The following is a 19,730-nucleotide window of genomic DNA, read 5'->3' as shown; positions in this document are numbered from 1 at the left end:
ATTGAGGCTTTTGTCTTGATCAACTTCTCCCTATTCCCTGTAGAATTTGTAGATTTCACTGCTAATTAATTTGTAAAACCCATTAGCTGTTCTGCTTCGATAAAAGGTGCCTGCTGATTCTTGCTATTAAATTTATAATGCATTTTCAGCATATTGTTCTCAAATGGTTAATCCATAGAAGTGCAAAATGGACACCTGCGGATGAAATATTGTACACCATTGAAGTCAATGGTTAAGGTAATTGTTTGGGATGCACAATGGGCAGCTGATTTGCTATTGTCTCTTTTGACCTCCTGTTGTATTTTAAATTTACACCTCTCACCAAATTTTGCTTTGATGCAGTGTTTTCTATTTATTTAGTGAAAACACTCCCCTTTATTGTGAAGACTTATTTGTTTTTTCACTATTCAGATACAGAGCTATGGATGAATTGCAATTTGTCATCCTTAAATAATTCGCAATTGGTGGTTCCAATATTTTGACTAATTCACTGGGGTAACGTACTGAGATGTGGGTGGCATTCTTATATTCAGTATGCAAGAACAATCCATTTGGTTGTTAGGTTGATGCATTGTGTTCTGTATAACATAATGATACCAATACCAGTGCTTTGTTGAGTGAAAGGCAGTAGTTTAGAAAATTATGCTTCTAATTGCTGCTAGTAAAATGAATTATGACCTTGACCTCAATACCTGCTTTTGCAATTGGATCCTCGATTTCCTCACTTCCAGACCCCAGTAATTTCAGATTGACAACAGCAACTCCTCCACAATTTGCATCAGCACAGGGGCACCACAAAGCTATGTGCTTAACTCCCTGCTCTACTCACTTTACACTTACGACTGCGTAGCTAAGCACAGCTCTAATGCCATATTCAAGTTTGCTGAAGACAACACTGTCATAGGCCAAATCAAAGGTGCTTCATAGGAAGGAAACTGAAAATCCAGCTGAGTGGTGCCACAACAACAAGCTCTTACTCAATGTTAGCAAGACCAAGGAACTGATTATTGCCTTCAGAGTGAGAAAACCAGAGATACACGAGACAGTCCTTATCGGAGGATTGGAGGTAGAGAGGGTCAGCAACTTTAAGTTCCTTGGTGTTATCATTTCAGAGGACCTGTCCTGGGCCCAGCACACATGTGTGATCATGAAGAAAGCACCACAGTGCCTCTACTTCCTTAGGAGTCTGTAGAGATTTGGAATGATATCTAAAACTAGGACACACCTATAGATGTGTGGTGGAGAGTCTATTGACTGGCTGCATCACTTAAGCACCAATGCCCTTGAGTGGAAAGTCATACAAAAAGTAGTGGATACAGCCCACTCCATTACAGGTAAAGCCCTCCCCACCATTGAGCACATCTTTATGAAGTGTTGTCGCAGGAAAGCAGTATCCATCATCAAGGACCTTCACCACCCATGTCATGCTCTTTTCATACTGCTACCCTCAGGAAGAAGATACAGGAGCCTCAGGACTCACACCGCCAGGTTCAGGAGCAGTTATTACCCCTCAACCTCTTGAACCAGAGGAGATAACTTCACAGAGCTTCACTTGCCTCATCTTTGAAATGTTCTTATAACCTATGGGTTATTGTTCTATTGAGAATGCCTGAGAGATGTTGAATATCAGGTTTAAATATGGAGATATGTATGTACTTCGATAAACAATTTACTTCAGATTTTCTGTTCTTAAATGTACAAATATAATGTCTACACTTTTTTGTTGCTATGTAGACGGAGGGAAGGTTTGGTTTCTTATTTAATACAGCAAGTTGTCATGATCTGGTATGCACTCTTTGAAAGAGCAGAGCAGGCAGATTTAGTAGTAACTTTCAAAGTAGAGTTGTATAGATATTTAAAAAAGAGCTGTGGGGCAAGACCACAGGGGGGCAATGAATAACATTAATCTTTAAAAGATCTGTCAGTGGCACTCTAGCCCTTTTGGCCTTTTCTCGGAGTTGCGTGATTTTCTTAAGTGGATTTAGATTTCATGTTTATTTGTAGTGAGGTTACATATGTAACTGCATCACCACATATGGTTCAAGGAGTTCAGATAGTTCAGTGACTGTTACAGAGTACCACTGGGTTCTCCTTACTTGTTGAGTGCCGTTGAGTTGCGTCGACTCATGGTGACCCTGTGGATAGTGTAGATAGATGTCCATAGGGTTTTCGTGGCAAGATACAGAAGTAGATTGCCAGACCTTTCTTCAGCTACTGCTGCTGCCCAGGTTACCTCACATTAATCTATTCTTATTATCTTTTTCCCATGAAGAATTTATTTTGGGTGTCCTATAGAAAGCATCCTGATATTTGGTTTGCCCAGAACCAAAGAGAAAATGAGAGGAAATTATAATAGAAGTTAATTGTCTCTTTAACATACACACTTTATCGTGAATCAATTAAAAACTTTTTGGGACAATGACTAAAACTTTGTTCAGTTTGAAACATGTTGAACAGAGATTCGCTCTCCAGAATTAATAAATTAATGTCTATATAACTGTTTTTAATCTTATTTCTCATGTTTTCATATCCAAGTGACTCTCATACCTGTTTTGATGCATTGCATTCCCCATGTACCAGATGAAAAATTAAATCTTTCAGATCCACTGAATCAAAGTGTTCAGTATTTAAATTATTTTATATTTTATAATAGTATTTGAAAGCCACTGATTGTCAAGTCTAACAGAATCTGATTAGAAGGTTCACATTTTTAAAAGGACATGTAATTCAAGTCACATCATATTTTTCTCCCTTGCTTAATTTAATCCAATTTTCATATGACTGCTTATAAAACTAGAGCATTTATAATACTGTCAACCGCACAATATCTTTGCATTGGGGACTGCTTGCTTAAAACATCTGCTGAGTATTATTTTGCATCATTTATCCCCTGTATTCACATCAGCCTCAATTTTCATCTCAGTAATTGCATGTCTGCATCACAAACATGTTTAGTCAACGTGTTTGCAGTTATAATTAATCTGGTTGGCCTTAATATCCCGCTGCACCAGAAATGCTCTCAGCACACAGGCGTGTCAAATAATAAAATCTATTATATTAGAATATATAGAGTGGGTTAGGATGAATGCGTTAAATTTGAAGTAATCACTTCTTATTGTATAACTTGGCTGCATTTATTTGTACTTGAAATTCTTTATTCTTCATTGAGCAAATGTTTGGGTACGAATGGATTTCAGACATGATAATTTATAACCATTGCTACATGGGTGTTCACTACAGACATGGAGGTTTGTAGATTCATTGGTGTCTGTTAGCAGTTTACTGGAGCTAATCCCAATTACTTGCTAGTTTTGTTAGTGTTTGATACTACCTCCTTCCACTATTCATAACATCGGCCATCTAAAATATGATTTGGGCCATTCTGAGTTGAGAGCTGTTACCAATTGGATATCTTGACCTCATTAACATATTGTAATTTAGGCTTTACTTCATTCCTGTGTAAGTGGTGCTGATTTTGGTAGCCACAAAATTTTTTCAACACCTCAACGCTCCTAAAATCATGAGCAACAGCTTGTCGTGCACTGGGCAGCAAACATAGACATTTCTGAACCGAGGTCAGCTGCTAATGCACAGAAGGCTAGCCAGAACACTTCTACTATTTGATACAGCCATCCGCGATTAGTTAATGCTAATATCTACATAAAGCTTGGATCAAGTTCGAAGCTTAATTTCTTTATCTGACAGACCTGAAGGCGAACACGAGGTCAGAACCGGGCACCATAGAGGGAGAAAAATAAATTGTGAACAACAGTTTTAGTATGCTCCCAGGATTTCCTGTAGGGAAATATGCACCAGGTTTTAACCATTGTAAGTAAGCTTGATTGAGGTAGAATTTATTTTCTCTCAAGTCCTTTCATGTGTGCAGTTCTCAGGGTAAGTATTAGTTTTGGTAATTGTTGGTTTGTATAGAATAAGTTTTTACAACGGGGAAGGTGAATTAATTGAATGTTTGAGTTTTACTGTTGATTGAGATGAAGAAAATGAGTTTTTTTTTTGTATGGAAATGTGCGACAGGTGCCATGTTCCTAAATTCTAAACTGTCCTGCAATTTCTTAATATAGACAAATTAAAAAAGGACCAACATCTTAAGAAGGGTGCAATTCTGGTCGATGGGGTGGTGTTGAATGGACCTCTTCTGGACGCAAAAGCTGGTGAGAAGTTCGTTGAAGATGCATTCCCAATCATCATGGAAGAGGCTGTAAGGAAAGCAACTGATGTTAATGAGAAGGTACAAGCCCTCTGATTACCGATGCTATAAATATGATTTATCAAAGGCAGTAATCAGATAAGCATTAGGTACTGAGCTGGAGCTACAATAGGACTTGTTAATTCTCAGCTACAAAAGGCATCAAAATGAACAAGCATGCTATTTTTCTGTTTTGGTTATTTTGTCTCTGTGAGTAAACAACTATCAGCAAATCCCTCAAGAATCTAAGAACAGTTTATTATTCATAAGATAGGATATTGTCTGTAGATTCAGATGATTGTAATTTAACATTGAATAACATTGTGTTGAATCAGTCTTTAGAAATTAGATTTCTTGATGTTACACAAGCCTGATGCTGCAAAGTCCTTGTGTTATTTTATGCACTAGTTAGGCATCTTTAGAAATAGTTATAATCTTTAATCATATTTCCTATTTCAACTCCTGCTGGTTATTATTCAACTGTGTGCCTCAATCAAATTTCTGGAGAACAACGTTTAGCTTTTCTGTTTATCACTCACTGCATTATTTTTATTAATTTTCCTCCAATTTTGGTTTTGAAAGTCTTACAGATAACTAGATTGCCAGTACAACTATTACAACAGCTTCTGCTGCCAGGGTGAAAAAATATTTCTGAATTGTTGTGTGTTTTGTGATATCTGACCCTGTTTCTATGATTTTGAGATATCGATAGAAAACAGTTCTTAAATAAGATGATTGTTAAGTTACAAGGGGTGACTGATATGTTTGTGGCCTAAGGTAGAAGGAGATGAGTTATTAACTTATCAATCACCCCTCATATAATATAGTGAAAATATGATTTTTCATTTGTTACTTAAGGTAACCTATTTAAAGTAAATGTGGTTATTTTTTAACTTGTGTGCCTGCTTGTATTTCCTGTCTTTTCACTGTTATAATCAAAACTACGTGTAAGTTTCACACTGTAACTTCACTAGGGGCATCTCAATGCTACCACTTCGTTTTCTGTCTTCCCATCCAATAAAATAGCTAACTGTTACGTTCACAAACAAGAGAAGATCTGCATACGCTGGAAGTCCAAGTAACACACACAAAATGCTGGAGGAACTCTAGCAGCAGGACTGAAGGGTTTTGGCCTGAAACGTTGACTGTACTTTTTTCCATAGAAGTTGCCTGGCCAGCTGAGTTCCTCCAGCATTTTGTGTGTGTAGCTGTAATGCTCCAAGAAAATTGATTAAAAGACATTATTAAGCAAAATATTTTTATAAAAATAAACCATACGTGTAATATATTTTCACCAACCTAAATCTCTGAATCTGACCACTGGAGCTTATAGTGGAAGTTATGTGTTCCTAACTTTGTATGTATTTTGCAGGTATGTGAATGGCAGCCTCCCGAAGAGCTTAAGAAGCTCCTTGACTTGGAATTGAGGGATGCAGGAGAATCCCATCACCAACTGTTACAACGATGTCGGGATGTTATCAAGTACAGCGTTAAAACAGGTAGGTGATCCTCCTTTTAAATGGTTTTGCATTAAGAATATTTTTCTTTCTTATTTGAAAATAATCCCGCTGGTACACCCATCTGGGATGCCATAAATGGAAGGAACAGTTAGCTATTTTCTCTTAAAGATAGTGGAGTCAAGGGATATGCGAAGAAGGCAGGAACGGGGTACTGATAGTGGATGATCAGGCATGATCACAGTGAATGGCAATGCTGGCTCAAAGGGCTGAATGGCCTACTCCTGCACCTATTGTCTATTGTCTAAATGGTCGGCACAGTCACAGAACTGAATGGAAAATAATACTGTTTTAATATATGTCATAATATCCAATGAATGATATCTTTCATGCTTCAACAATATGTGATTGCAGCCTTTCAACAATATTGGTTGACTCTTAACATACAAAGTAAGAACGTAAGACATAGGAACAGAATTAGACCATTCAGCCCTTTGATTTTGCTCTGCTATTCCATCATGGCTGATTTATTATCCCTCTCAACTCCATTCTCTTCTTCCCATAACGCCCTTACTAATCAAGAAACCATCAACCTCCGCTTTAAACATACCTAATAACATGGCCTCCATAGCCGTCTGTGGCAATGAATTCCATAGATTAACCACCCTCTGGCTAAAGAAAGTCCTCATCTCTGTTCTAAAGGATGCTGTGCCCTCTGGTCCTTGAGACCCCACTGTAGAAATCATTTTCTCCAAATCCACTCTGTCTAGGCCTTTAAATATTCAATAGGTTTCAATGAGATTCCCTTTCATTCTTCTAATGAGTACAGGCCCAGAGTCAGCAAACACTCCTCATGCATTGACCCTTTCATTCCTGGGTTAATTCTCACGAACCTCCTCTGGACCCTCTCCAGTGCCAGCACACCCTTCCTTACACAGACTTCTAGGAGTTTTTGGCAGGCTGCAGTCACTGTGAGCATTGGGAGAATGGGCAAAGAAGTAGCAGATGGAATATGTGTGAGAAGAATTTGGTTGCTCTGGCCTGTACTCAGCCTTTGTTTAATAGTAGGATCCATAGCATAAGAAGAGGCTGGGAACTCTGCCCTAGAGTTTAGATGAATGGTGGGGGGGAAGGGGAAATATCATTGAAACCTTTCGTCTATTGAAAGGCCGAGGTAGAGTGGAGCGGGTGTGGAGAGGATGTTTTCTATAGTGGGGCAGTCTAGGACCAGAGGGCACAGTCTCAGGATAGAAGAATGATGGAAGGACAACCCATTACAACAGAGATGAAGAATTTCTTTAGCATGAAGATGGTGAATCTGTGGAATTCATTGCTATCGATGACGGTGGCCCCCAAGTCACTGAGTATACTTCATTTAAAATGGAGTTTTTAAAATGGACAGGTATTTTGATTATTAGGGTGTCAAAGTTAGCGGGGTCGTGAGGGAAAATAAATCAGCCATGATTCAATGGTGGAACAGACTGGATGAGTCAATTGGCCTAGTTCTTATCTCTGGCTTATCTCTGATGTGATATAACATTGGATGTCTCCTGTGATGCAGTGTTCACTCTGACTATTAGAGTTGCAGTACGTTCAATTGATATTGTCATGTAACAAATCTGAAAGGTGACTTTAACAAAACCTTTAAGTTTTTTTCACATTTTCAATTTGATTTTGAAGACCTAGAAGTGATCATGCTGGAATTAGTAAATGTAATTCATCTGCTGTTTCCAAACACTGAAATCTATCTTTTATTCATGTCTGCTTTTTGCTGCGGTTAACAAAGGTAAGCTTTCTGAGACAGTGGTCAGGTTTGGATGTGGTGCTGACCTAGCAGCACACAAGTGAAATGATAATTGGAAATTATAATTCAATGCAGCTTTTTTTTCCTGCAAGTCAAGTCATACTGCTATTGAATGATGGGATAGTCCAGCTAGAGGGATATAGTACCAAACAAGAGAAAATCTGCTGATGCTGGAAATCAAAAGCAACACACACAAAATGCTGGAGGAACTCAGCAGGCCAGGCAGCATCTATGGAAAAGAGTACAGTGGATGTTTTGGGTCGTGACCCTTCAGCAGGAGGTTCTGCTGAAAGGTCTCAGCCTGAAACGTCAACTGTTTACTCTTTTCTACAATGCTGCCTGGCCTGCTGAGTCCCTCCAGCATTGTGTGGACTATAAGACCAAGTGCCTCTCTGGCCAATCTACACAATCGGACCCAACTGTCTGTACAATCCTGATAAGCGTCCATTTTTCTTCCCACCTTTACTCTTATTCTACTAGTTTGAAGCGTAAAACCTGTGCGTTTGTTGTCACTGCTTTACCAAACGTGCCTTTGCATTTTGTAGCTGAGTGTCATTTTTGTGACTCCAAAACCAACTGTTTGTAATGAATACTGAAAACACAGACGCCTGTCAAGAAACACGTGAAAGAGCAAACCCAATTCCCTTGCACTAATATGGATCTGAAAATTAATAAGGAATCCCACTAGGCTTCCCTCCAGCATTCCACATTTGTAGTGTTTCATTCAACAGAGCTGAGGCATTGTTCAGTGTTGGAGGAGAATGTGACAGCAGGCTGGTTGTGAGGTTGTTTAACAGGTGTAACCGTCATGGCATAAGGGCAAATCCTTTTTGCATATCTGATTGAAAAATGTGCTGAACATAAGCTTTCTGACAGCCTCAGGCATTGGTTTCATGCTGAATAATGAAAAGAAAAAGTAGACTAGCGCACTGACCTTTGTGTCAGCTGTTTGCACCTGTTTTCCTTGCAAATACCATATCAAATTGAGACCATGTTAACAGTGAGCCTCCCAGCTCTAGAGGGGGATTCCTTCAACTCTGCATTTTCTGGTCTGAGCTTCTAAAACAGCTAAGATGGATGTCCAGCAGCAGGATGTTGACTTGGGTTCCCTGTTCATTTTAGGCCAGTATTTAAATTGAGCATCCTACCATATAGATAACAATGAAGGTGAAATCCTTGAAAGTAATTGATGAACATGCTTCTGAATGAATATAAGACAACTATGCCAATATCTCCATTAAACAATAGACAATATGAGAAAATTAAGTTAAAAGAATTTTACATCCCTAGAAAAATACTTATAGCCATATACTGTATTATAGTGCATTCAACAAACTCTTTTGCATTGTAGTGCAAGAACCCCAGGGTAATATTCAGAAAGCAATAATCTCACTTTCACACTATCTAAATTTCTTTGACATTTACGTGCTTAGATAATAAATTGACTTTTTGAACTGTAGCTGAGCACTGGTGCTTTTTCAAATGATTTTAAAATTTACTCCTGTAACTGGATTCCTCCTCCCTGTTTAAGGCTTTGTCTCTTTTTATCGTGCAATTCTGTCTATGCGGAGAGCTTTCAAAACTGACAATTCCTCCAAGTTGCAGCAGTTGACTTTCTGCTGACGTGCGAGGGGTCAAATCACTTTCATGTGTTCCTGAAAGTCTGTCCTTTGTTAGCTTGTTCACTTCCTCTGTTGTCGTACCTTGGAGCTTTTACATTTAATTGACTTGGAGTTACTTTGGACTGCAGAGTAGAGCTATGGCAACAAATCCCACCTGAAGAAAATCTTCATTCACCCGTTTAAAGCTGAAGATTTTCCAGACGTGCCAATCATAAGCAGCACTTTGTGAGAAGTAGCTGATAGGACTTGCAGATGTTGGAAATCTAGAATGCACCCGTCGGTCCTGTTGACTCTTTCAAGCCCAAGAGACTCGATTCAGCAAACCTGACGTGACCTGTTTGTACAGACATGAGAAAATAATAGTTTGCATCAGTTTTCCAGTAAGATATTAAATTAATTAGAGTACCCTTGGGAGGGAAAAATCCACGCAAGATCTCTCTCTTGATCTTCTTAACGAGTGATGATCCTGTTATGAAGTTGTTATTTCATGCTCATGGGATTCACACCTGAAAAATTATACAGGAGGACATGCCAAACCAGCATACTTTAGAATGAGTCATCATTTTCAGGAGAGGAGTGCAGGTGGGGCCATGAAGCTCATGTGGGGATTCGGGGGGGGGGGGGGGTGGGTGGTGGTGAAGCTGGGAGTGGGGCTAAATTCCACCTTTTTCTGTATGACAATGGTGGTTCACGAAGCTACCTGTACTTTTCGCTGGACTGCTGCCCAATCATTGAAATTATGCTCTTTGGCTTTGTGCGTGACACTTGAGCAAATACCAGCAATGGTTTCTTCGCTCTCCTCACATTTTCCACAAGATCTGACATCAACATCTGTTGTCCTGTGAACCGGTGGTGTAGTGCTATCTCCTGAACAGTGCAAGTGTAAAAATAGATCTAATACTGCAATCCCTGCAGAATACTTGAATAATTTCTTACAAACTAGGATTAAAAAACCAACGAAAATTGATTTTTCAGCATTACATAGCAGGTTCTGATAGATTCAATTAAAAAAAAAAAATTCAGTATCTATTTCCTCCTTGTATTTTTTCTTTTTTTTAATCTGCTCTCCTAGGTGTCAAATCCATTACAAATTTACCATTCCTTGAAAGATCCAAATACTGAAGTCTGAATTATCAGTCATAAGGTTACAGGAACGTTTGAAGCTTTTTCTGCCATGGTTCTAAAATGAACTTTTACCAGTTTTAACCCATTTCCTCTGGTTGCACTTTTGCTATTTAATTTAAGTTATTGTGCAAGCTTTACGTGCATTCCTAGCATCGGGCTTCCCTTCCTGGCCGTAAAATCCAAGTCCTTCCAACCTCTCCACAGACGCCAAACCTCCGACACTGGATTTCGAGCTCATGGGCTTTCTCCCCACACTTCACTAAACCAGGTTATAGACTACCATAGTTTTCAAGTTTTCTACCATTGATCCAGATGTGAACTCATGACTGCACAGTGCATCTTTGTAAACAACAAAGGTTTGGATCCTGGTCTTAATTAAAATACAAATGAAAAATTACTAAGAGTGCCATGTGCTCAGGAACAATTCAGTTACTGTGCGGGCACGCACCCACGCAGCTTCGAGGGAACAGTAGTCTCCATCTCACTCAGTACCATGTTGTAATTTTGAATCAGGTTCATGAGAATGGCAAGTGAGACAGAAATCACGACTGCGAATAGGTATATTAATCATTTATTTACAGACAGTAAGAATTCGACTAAACATTCATGTTCCCCAGATTGTAGAAACTATAAAGCTGAATATTCAACAAACAAACTTAGCTAAGAGTGCGCGCAGAGCCTACCTTCCCAATGGTCATGTGCACCACTTGCCTTAAACAAAGGAAGAGAGACAGAACCTCTCACACGTGCTGTCTATATAGCCAGACTATTTGAAACTGGACACCAGGCAGCTCACCCACAGGGAAAAACAGCTGCGGTTTCTAAGCTACCCAATCACGATGGAAGTGACTTTCGACAATCGGAATAAGGCATACCCCCCACAAGACACATATCTAACTTAGCCTTCTCTTCTTTAGGCTATCAGCAGCAACAAGCAGAAGTAGGAGGTCCATGAATGCAGTTTGCTGAGATTGTTTCTTTGCTCTGATTTCGTAGGTCATCCAAGGTTCTATAACCAGCTGTATGCGGGAATGGATCACTATTCTCTTGTTGCTCGCTTTATTACCGAGGCTCTCAATCCCAGCGTGTAAGTAGTTTTCTTAGCTTTTCTTTATCGCATAGTTTCTTTTATATTTCTCATTTATTCTGATGTGTTTTATCTTCTCCCTCTTGCTTGCTACAGGCCATACCACAGCGGTTTAAAAGGGAGATGTTAGGATTAGCCACAAATTTGCATTATAAGAAGCCTTTGGATAACATCTCTTCATCTTGTAGAGGCACTGGCCCACTACTCAGCAAGATGTTGAATAGAGCAATTAGGGATGTTGCCGGCTACCTTTTATTCCACAATGTGACATAGCATTACTGACGTAATATGTAATGTTAACCTGATCCTTGGGTGCTTTAATCACTACTTCACACCAACAAAGTTCATGACATCTACTGAGATGCAATCTGAGAACTCTTCCCTATGAAATCAGAGGAGTGTATAAATGCCATCTTTCAGTACACAATAGAGATGCAAATAAAAAAGTTCTTTAAAATCTAGATATTTTCTTGCACAATCAGATGTTTTAAATCAGCTTTGTGTTTTCCTTTCTATTTTGTTTATTCTGGGTAACTCTACAGGTCTAATAAGCCAGAAAGTTAGATGTAGTACAAAAATATAGGCCTGATTGAATTGGAGAGAGCACACAAAATATTATTTTCCATAATATTCAGTCAATAAAATTAAAGTGTAGTATCGTTTTCACTGTAGAATAACTGATCAATGTAGTATTTAGCACTTTGTACAGACCTTGGAAGGATAAGTAAGCCAATGTCAGTGTCCCCTCCCAGTCACTAGCATCCTAACTGCATTCAGTCAGTTGTGCAGGACGGGTACCATTGTCAACAAACCCCTGAAACAGACACTGAGTTCTGAGCTGTGTCACAGGAAGGAATTACCACACAGACAGAGAAAGTTATTTAATGATATTCCCAAGGCTTCTCTAAAAATTACAGTATCTCCACTGACACCTAAAGATCCTCAGTGCATTACTGTACAAGATAAAGATGGTGTAATGCTATAGGGTTTGCTGAGTGCAAAGTTCTGAACTCAAACGAAGATCTTAAGATCCATCCGATGTGGATAACTACGGGTAAACTCACAGATGATTTCTCTTATAAAAGATTTCCAAGTTACAAAAGATTTCTAAAACACAGAAAATTTCCATGTTACTGATACAATTCTGGTAAGCTAAAAAGATTGAGTTGCAGATAAATGAATCGTCCGTTGCAGAAATCAAAGACAGAAATGGATTCTAGTTTCCTGTCTTTGTGTCATTGCTCTTGAACTTCTTTGACCATTCCTAACAAACCTCTCTGCTCTCTTACGTTTGTACTGTTTTTGCCACTTGGGTGACTTTATAGACGTGATTGTTTTTTTCAGATACCTTTTCACACAGGTAGTCTAAATACTTTTATGGGCAGAGTTCTCAGCTATCCACAATTAATGCTGTGAATGCTGACTCCTTGAGTACACAAACCTTCCAACCATTAATAGATCAGCTGTTTGAAGTGCTAGGTGGTAGTATCAGTCTGGTCTGCAAGCTTCATTGAAATTAATCAGCTTAGCCAGCTTTGTCTCGTTTGATGCAAGCCAATTAGCATAACCCCCTTGTCTTATCCTGCATCTCTTAAGCAATCAGCTTTGTGCTGTAACCAGCAGCTTGAGCTCGATAGTTGGTGATGATAGAAAGCTGAGCTTGGCAAAAAGCCCTCCCCCCCCCCCCCCCCCCCCCCCAGGCACTAGACAGTGAATATCCATCACTCAGGACCATAATGAGATCCTCTGTTCTGTGTTGTGAGCCTGCAGAAGCCAGGTAATGGAGGGAGGAGCATACCGCCTCTCAAAATACCCACCCATCTTTGGAAGAGACACCGTTCCCTATGGTGGCCTCATTAGTCATCTTGGAACTGATAGAACCAGAGTGGAAGTTTATGAGAATCTTATGGTGTGCACACTCTGTCCAGTATCAGAATAGCAATTATATTTCAGTCTTTTGACAGGAATGCTTCCCGAAATAGAGTTGACCCATATCACCATATGGCAGGATTTTCTAATTCCATTGAGTACTGTAGTATAGATACACAAGCAAATTAGCTTAAATCTGTGCTTTGCTACAATAAATGTTATAAATATATTTCTCCATCTAATCCAAAATCCACAAATAAACAGAGGAGATCTTCTTGCCATAGAGTTCTAGTTAGAAATATGCAATTACAGGACATCTCTAAGGTACAGTATATGGATATGATTAATATTTAAGGCTTGACATTGCTGTGCGTGACCTTGCAGCTTGTCAAAAAGAAAGAATAGATTATTCCACGCAGTTAAATATCATCTGGGCTTTCTACCTGATACCTCTTGGCTCTGGCTTAAAGCTGTCTGAAGTTACCTATTATACCAGGGAGAATAAGTTCCAGTCTTTCAGTACTTAGTGTTAATAGTCATTCTTTGTCACATTGGCATTTTGATGTTGGTTTTCCCAGAAAAATTTAAGCAATTTCCAGGTGGGGTGAAACTGAGATATTTCTTTACTCACCCAAGGTTTGCAGTGTTACAAGCTAAGCTGAGAAGGACTGAACCTGATTTTTTTTTAAGTTCCAAGGCCCGAGTTGTCAATTATATGACCAAATCCCTTGTCAAATTCACCCATCAGTAACTATTTGATTGACTGCTTGTTCTTCTTAAAAAAAGATCTCTCAGTAACAATTTTCAGGTTGGATTTCGATCCCTTTATTTTGAGTGAGTTGTTCAAATGATTTTTTTTACACGGTTATAATGATAGTCATGATATAATTTGCTTAGTTTTTTAGCATCTATGTTTATGCCAATGCATCCACATTTATATCTGGATATTTAATGTCCTCTTAGTTATTAGTATCATTTCTCCCTGAGAAGACAATAGCCAGATATACAGTATGTCTTTGAATTTCCTTTGCCTTAATTTTAAGCTGTTGTAAACTGTGAAAGAGACAGCTCTGCTTGGAAATGATATCGATTCACCTGGAACTGTTAGAACATGATAACCTGTGCTGCCCGTTGGTTAAATATGGAGTCAGCAGGAGGTCCTGTTACAGCCGGCTGAGTTTAATTTTTGTGTTTCTTGTTGCTGCACGCGGACAGAATCCAGTCAGATGTTGCTGAGGTTATCTTTCAGATACGTAGTTGTTGAAATACAGCAGCAATGCTCATTGCAATCAGATACCGAGCCAAACTGTCCAGTATTGAGACTGTTGTATCAGATGTCCCAAGCCAGACAAGTAGGGAATAAGCCATTCAGAAAAGATTTTTGAAAGCTTGCCGGATTGATTATTATTAGTAACTATTTACAACAGCAAATATTTAACCAGTCTGTTAAGAATTCCTGTGACAACTTACCCTTTCTTAAAGAAGGTAGTTCAGTGGAGTAAAAGGGAATGATTTAATGTGGATTACTTTCCTAGGTTTACCTACCTAATGAAGTGCTGGTTTAATTTTTTAAATCAGCTGACAACAGCACCCAGAGTATCAATGTTCTAAACAAGAGTTCAAAGTACATTTATTATCGAAGTATATATGCAGTATACAATGATGAGATTTGGCTTCTTGCAGGCAGCCACAGAACAAAGAAAGGCCATAGAATCCGTTTAAAGAAACCCTCCCCCACACACACAAGACCATCAAACACGTGGAGGAGAAAAGACCAGATTGCGCAAACAGCAAAAAGCAAGTAAATAGCACACAGATTGTTAGACCTCAAACCGCAGAGTCCCCCAAAAGTGAGTCCATAGCTATGAGCGGCTGAGGCGGGTGAAGCTGACATAGGAACTGATAGCCACTGAGTTGTTCAGTTCAGCACTGGGTTGACGGCTGCAGGCCACAGCCACAGACCCATTCCAGCCACAAGCCAAGAGGCGATCGAGCTTGGCAGCGTGGGGACCTTTCCGCCAGCAGCAGTCAGGGAGTGACCGGCCAAACACAGGCAGGTGGCACTGAATGCCCACCCGGGTTCTGCTTCCGCCGTGGCGGATTTTAATCTTGCTGGATGCTAAATCCTCCAGCAGATCACAGAAACCTCAGTTCGTTCAGTCAGGTCAAAAATATATTCATACAATGGAAATTACAGGCTGCAATTGATCACAGTTGATAAGAAGAAGCAAAAGGACAAGTGTATTCGGAAGAAGAGTATGCAGTAGTTTTGTAAACTGTCTACAGGATGTCCCCATTGATCACTGGCACCATCTTGCTGGAAGTTGATGCAATGTGCAAACCTGCATATCACCCTGCCAAGTGCATTCTCATCAGCAGTGGCTCAGTAGGAAGTTCCAGGCAGGTACTTCATTGTAGTCCTGACAAACTGTTGCTTTGTCAGCAGTGCTGCCCAGCGTATGCCCATTAGAGGTGCTACCTTTCAGGTGAACACAAAAGGTGAATGTAAGAAAAGCAGGGAGTCATTGTTAATATGGCTTCTCAAGCAACGTTCACTGAAACAGGTTACAGTAATGATATTTTTCATTAAAGAGAGCTGGACTGGACCCTTGCTGTGTGCAGATTGGTGGCTCCGTGTCCGATAATAGGGCCATGGCTGCACTTAAGAACTACTTCATTAGCTGTCAAGCACTTTGGGATGTCCTGTGAGATGTTATTTCAGGACTTTATTTCTTTTCTTGCTTTATTTTCTCATCAATGACCTTGATTGCAGCTACACCTACGAAGTTGCACCAACATTTGTCCTCATGGAGGAAGCTGTCCTAAAGAAGATGAGGGAGCTCATAGGCTGGTCAGATGGCGATGGGATCTTCAGCCCTGGTAAGAGATAAATACACTAATTCTTTTTTTAATTGAACTTTATTGAGATATAATGCCATTAAACTTTTTAAACCATTCTCTTATATTTAAGGGCAATTGTTTGAATAAGAATCAGGTTTAATATTGCCGGAGTATGTCATTAAGTTTGTTGTTTTGTGGCAGCCGTACATTGCAATGCACAACAATAAAAACTATAAATTACAATAAGAAATATATATAAAAAATAAATAAGCAGTGCAAAGATAGAGCAAAATAAATAGTGCACCTGGGTTCAATGTCCATTCAGAAATCTGATGGCAGGGAGGAAAAAGCAGTTCCTAAAATTGTGTGTGTGCGTGCGCTCCTGTACGTTCTCCTTAATGGTAGCGATGAGAAGAGGGCATGTCCTGAGCAATGGGGCTCCGTAATGATGGATGCTGCCTTTTTTGAAGCATTGGCTTTTGAAAATGTCCTCAGGGCTGAGGGGGCTCGTGCTGGCTGAGCTGGGCACTTCCTGCAGCTTTTTCTGATCCTGTCCCTCCATACCAGACGGTGATTTAGGATGCTCTCCACAGTAGATCTGTAGAAGTTATACTGAGATACAATGCAATTAAACTTACTGAACTATTCTCTTGTATTTTGGAGCAATCATTTGAATTTGCTGCCTTTAGTCTTAGTCCACACAGCATAAATATGTGATATGCTAGCTCCCAGGGAAGCAATCCCATTGGTCCCAATCCTTCTTCTCCGAACTTTCCTCTGCCTCGGCAGCATATTCTCTATCACACTATCAACTATCTTTTGATTAATTTTTTTGGCCATTAATCCACACTGAGGTAATTGAGCAGACTCAGTGGAATGTAGAAGGAAACTAGAGCTCACGGTTGGGAAGAGAACCTGTGCAGGCGCGCACACACACACACACACACACACACACTCACACTCACACTCACACTCACACTCACACTCACACTCACACTCACACTCTCACTCTCACTCTCACTCTCACTCTCACTCACTCACTCACACTCTCACTCACTCACTCTTTCATCCCTCCCCTCAAGGTCAGGACAGAATTTGTATGCAGCAATTATCTGCCAGATTTGTGATGCCTGATGCATTTAACAGATGGCACTTGTAGGAATCCGAGTTTGAAGAATATAAATTGTCAGTTAGGAACTTGATAAATGTTGTTGAACTAAGGAATTGCCATGGACAGTGACACTAAATGCATTCAGCAAGAACAGTTGGCTCCAGTTAATAATCTGTGCTCATTTACTTCTCTGATGTGACCTTGCAAAGGCAGGTTCAAAGCTAAATGCTCAATGTATTTGATCATGAACAGCCAGATTGCTTTTTTAACCTCCTGTCCTAACAGGACATTTGATTAGTCCCACAAACAATTTACTCCATGTGTACAATGAAATTCATCCAAGACCTGTCAGCTGTCTTTGTGTACAACTTACTATCAAGAGCTTCAAAATCCTTCAGAATTGCTTCAACCCTCATAATATTGAACCATGACCTTAAAAACAAGTTCTTAAAAAAAACCAATAATGCATTATCATGGAAGAAAGGTACAGTTATTCAGCCAATTTATTAATTGTGTGCAAAATAAGGTGTCATCGGTGCCTGCATTCATTAAGATTATAATGTCGTACACTATCAACTTTTAATATAACAGCATGCTGCCAAGTAATTAAAGCATTCCAATCATGTGATTATAATATAAACAATCATAAGTTAATTGCGGTTTTAATTAATGAGACAATAATGGAATACCAGTATTTTTAAATTGTGCAGAAAGAAAATATTTCACTGATGTTTTTGATAATCGACTTCCTTTTTGTTTGTGAGCTGAAGGAAAATAAAAATGGTCAACCTGGTATGATCTAAGTTTCACTGATTGCCTATCTATCCCACTGCACTGCACTGTTGTGATAGAAGAACTGCTCATTTCCCAACCTAGTGCCTCTCAACCAGTAATGATGTGCTATGCTCTCTGCCTGAACAGGAGGCTCAGTTTCCAACATGTATGCTGTGAATCTGGCCCGATACAAGTGCTTTCCAGGGTTAAAGGAGACTGGGTTGGCAGGTGCACCCCGCATGGCCATGTTTACGTCTGAGGAGGTACGTGACTAGAATTTGGCTGAAGGTTTAGAGGTATTGTTGACTTGTATTGTTCCATTGTTTAGAGAAAATTAAGGCTACTTATTGCATATTATCAGAATAGTAGATGTTTTAAATTTTTATTGAGAGGTGAAGATGAATTTGGACCGAAAGCATTGGGATATCAGGAATGGGAGATCATGACTAGCCTGTATCTCTGCTATATCTTCCTGCCTCTGTACCTTATCCTTCGATGTCTTTTCTAAGCAAATTACCCATCTTGTACAGATGGAAACAATGAAAATGGATGAATAATGGGGTGGGGGGGGCGGGGAATCAGTGTTCTTTGTCCAACAACAGATGATTAAGCCCTCATTGTAAAATAACTATTTGTATGGTAGCCATGAATTTCAGTCTGGTTCCAACATGCATTAATAATTTGTAAGGGTCAAGGTATTGTGCAGAAAATTAATTTTTGTTACAACGAGACAACCCAGCTCATGCTTTCTTTCTCAAAGAAGTATACACTTGGTCTTTATATTTTTTTAAGATGAGTTTCCAGTCATTTATTTCTTCTACTGTGGGGGTCTGCACACACGGGGCTCGAACCGCCATCGTGGCCTGCTCAGGGCGGACCTTCCGGGGACGGTCTGACATCACGTCCGCCCCGCTGGTCGCAGGGACCCATGGGAGGGGGGATTTAAGCGCGCAGGTTTGAATCAGTAAAGCCATTCCAAGTTCAGCTCTCTCTGCCTCCGTGTGTTCCTTTTGTAGCGCATTGCGCGCCACTACATTGGTGACCCCGATGTTCCAGACGGCATCTGGAACTAGTAACTCTGCAACCAGCCATGAATCCGAGCAATTCGCACAGTGCGGTCACTCTGAAGCTTCCGACTTTCCGGGCCACTCAGCCCCACGTTTGGTTCGAGCAGGCTGAGGCCCAGTTCAATATCAGACATTACAGCCAATGATACGCGGTATTACTACATGGTCAGTGCGCTCGACCAGGAGACGGCAGGCCGGATCATCGACTTCCTACGCCAGCCACCAACGGAGGACAGGTACACTAAGCTTAAGGTGCTCCTGATCCGTACTTTTGGACTCTCCCGCCGTGAACGGGCTGCGCACCCCACATGCCATCCGAGCCCATGAATGATATGCTGGTGCTCATGGACGGCCATAAGCCGTGCCTTTTATTTAAACAGTTGTTCCTCGAGCAAATGCCAGAGGACATCTACCTCCTCCTCGCGAGTGAGGATTTCAGTGACCTGCGCAGGGTCACGGCTAAAGCGGATGTCCTTCGGCAGAGCAAGCAATGTGGAGTAGCCTCCATTGGCCTAGCCACAGTCGCACGCCCCAAAGCATCGGCCCCGCAACCAAAGCCGCCGAGACCCACGGGGGGGGAAAAGACGACAGTTCGGAACAATGGTGTTTCTATCACCAGAGATGGGGCTCAGGCACGTGCCGCTGCCGTCCACCATGTGCTTTTCCGGGAAATGCTGGGGCCAGCCGTCACTAATGGCTATGACGACTGGCCACCGAGACAGCCTCCTGTACCTCTGGGACCGGCACTCCGGGTGGCACTTCCTGG

General features: G+C 40.4%; 1 protein-coding gene across 2 annotated transcripts in view; it reads left to right on the top strand.

Annotated features, from left to right (window-relative positions):
* LOC132378474 (acidic amino acid decarboxylase GADL1-like) overlaps positions 1 to 19,730 on the top strand; it is a 64,337-nt gene that overhangs the window by 7,098 nt on the left and 37,509 nt on the right. For both annotated transcript variants that reach the window (XR_009507046.1, XM_059945413.1), the window contains exons 2-6: positions 4,083 to 4,249; positions 5,580 to 5,706; positions 11,212 to 11,302; positions 15,945 to 16,051; positions 18,045 to 18,160. Coding sequence is in view for 1 of the 2 variants with exons in the window: in XM_059945413.1 (XP_059801396.1) it covers positions 4,083 to 4,249; positions 5,580 to 5,706; positions 11,212 to 11,302; positions 15,945 to 16,051; positions 18,045 to 18,160 (608 nt within the window). In the remaining variant the exon portion in view is untranslated. The remainder of the gene's footprint in view (positions 1 to 4,082; positions 4,250 to 5,579; positions 5,707 to 11,211; positions 11,303 to 15,944; positions 16,052 to 18,044; positions 18,161 to 19,730) is intronic.

The sequence above is a fragment of the Hypanus sabinus genome, chromosome 20 (assembly GCF_030144855.1).
Source record: "Hypanus sabinus isolate sHypSab1 chromosome 20, sHypSab1.hap1, whole genome shotgun sequence".
NCBI lineage: Eukaryota > Metazoa > Chordata > Chondrichthyes > Myliobatiformes > Dasyatidae > Hypanus > Hypanus sabinus.
Note: the sequence above shows the minus strand (reverse complement) of the source record. Positions and strands in the feature narration are given on the sequence as shown.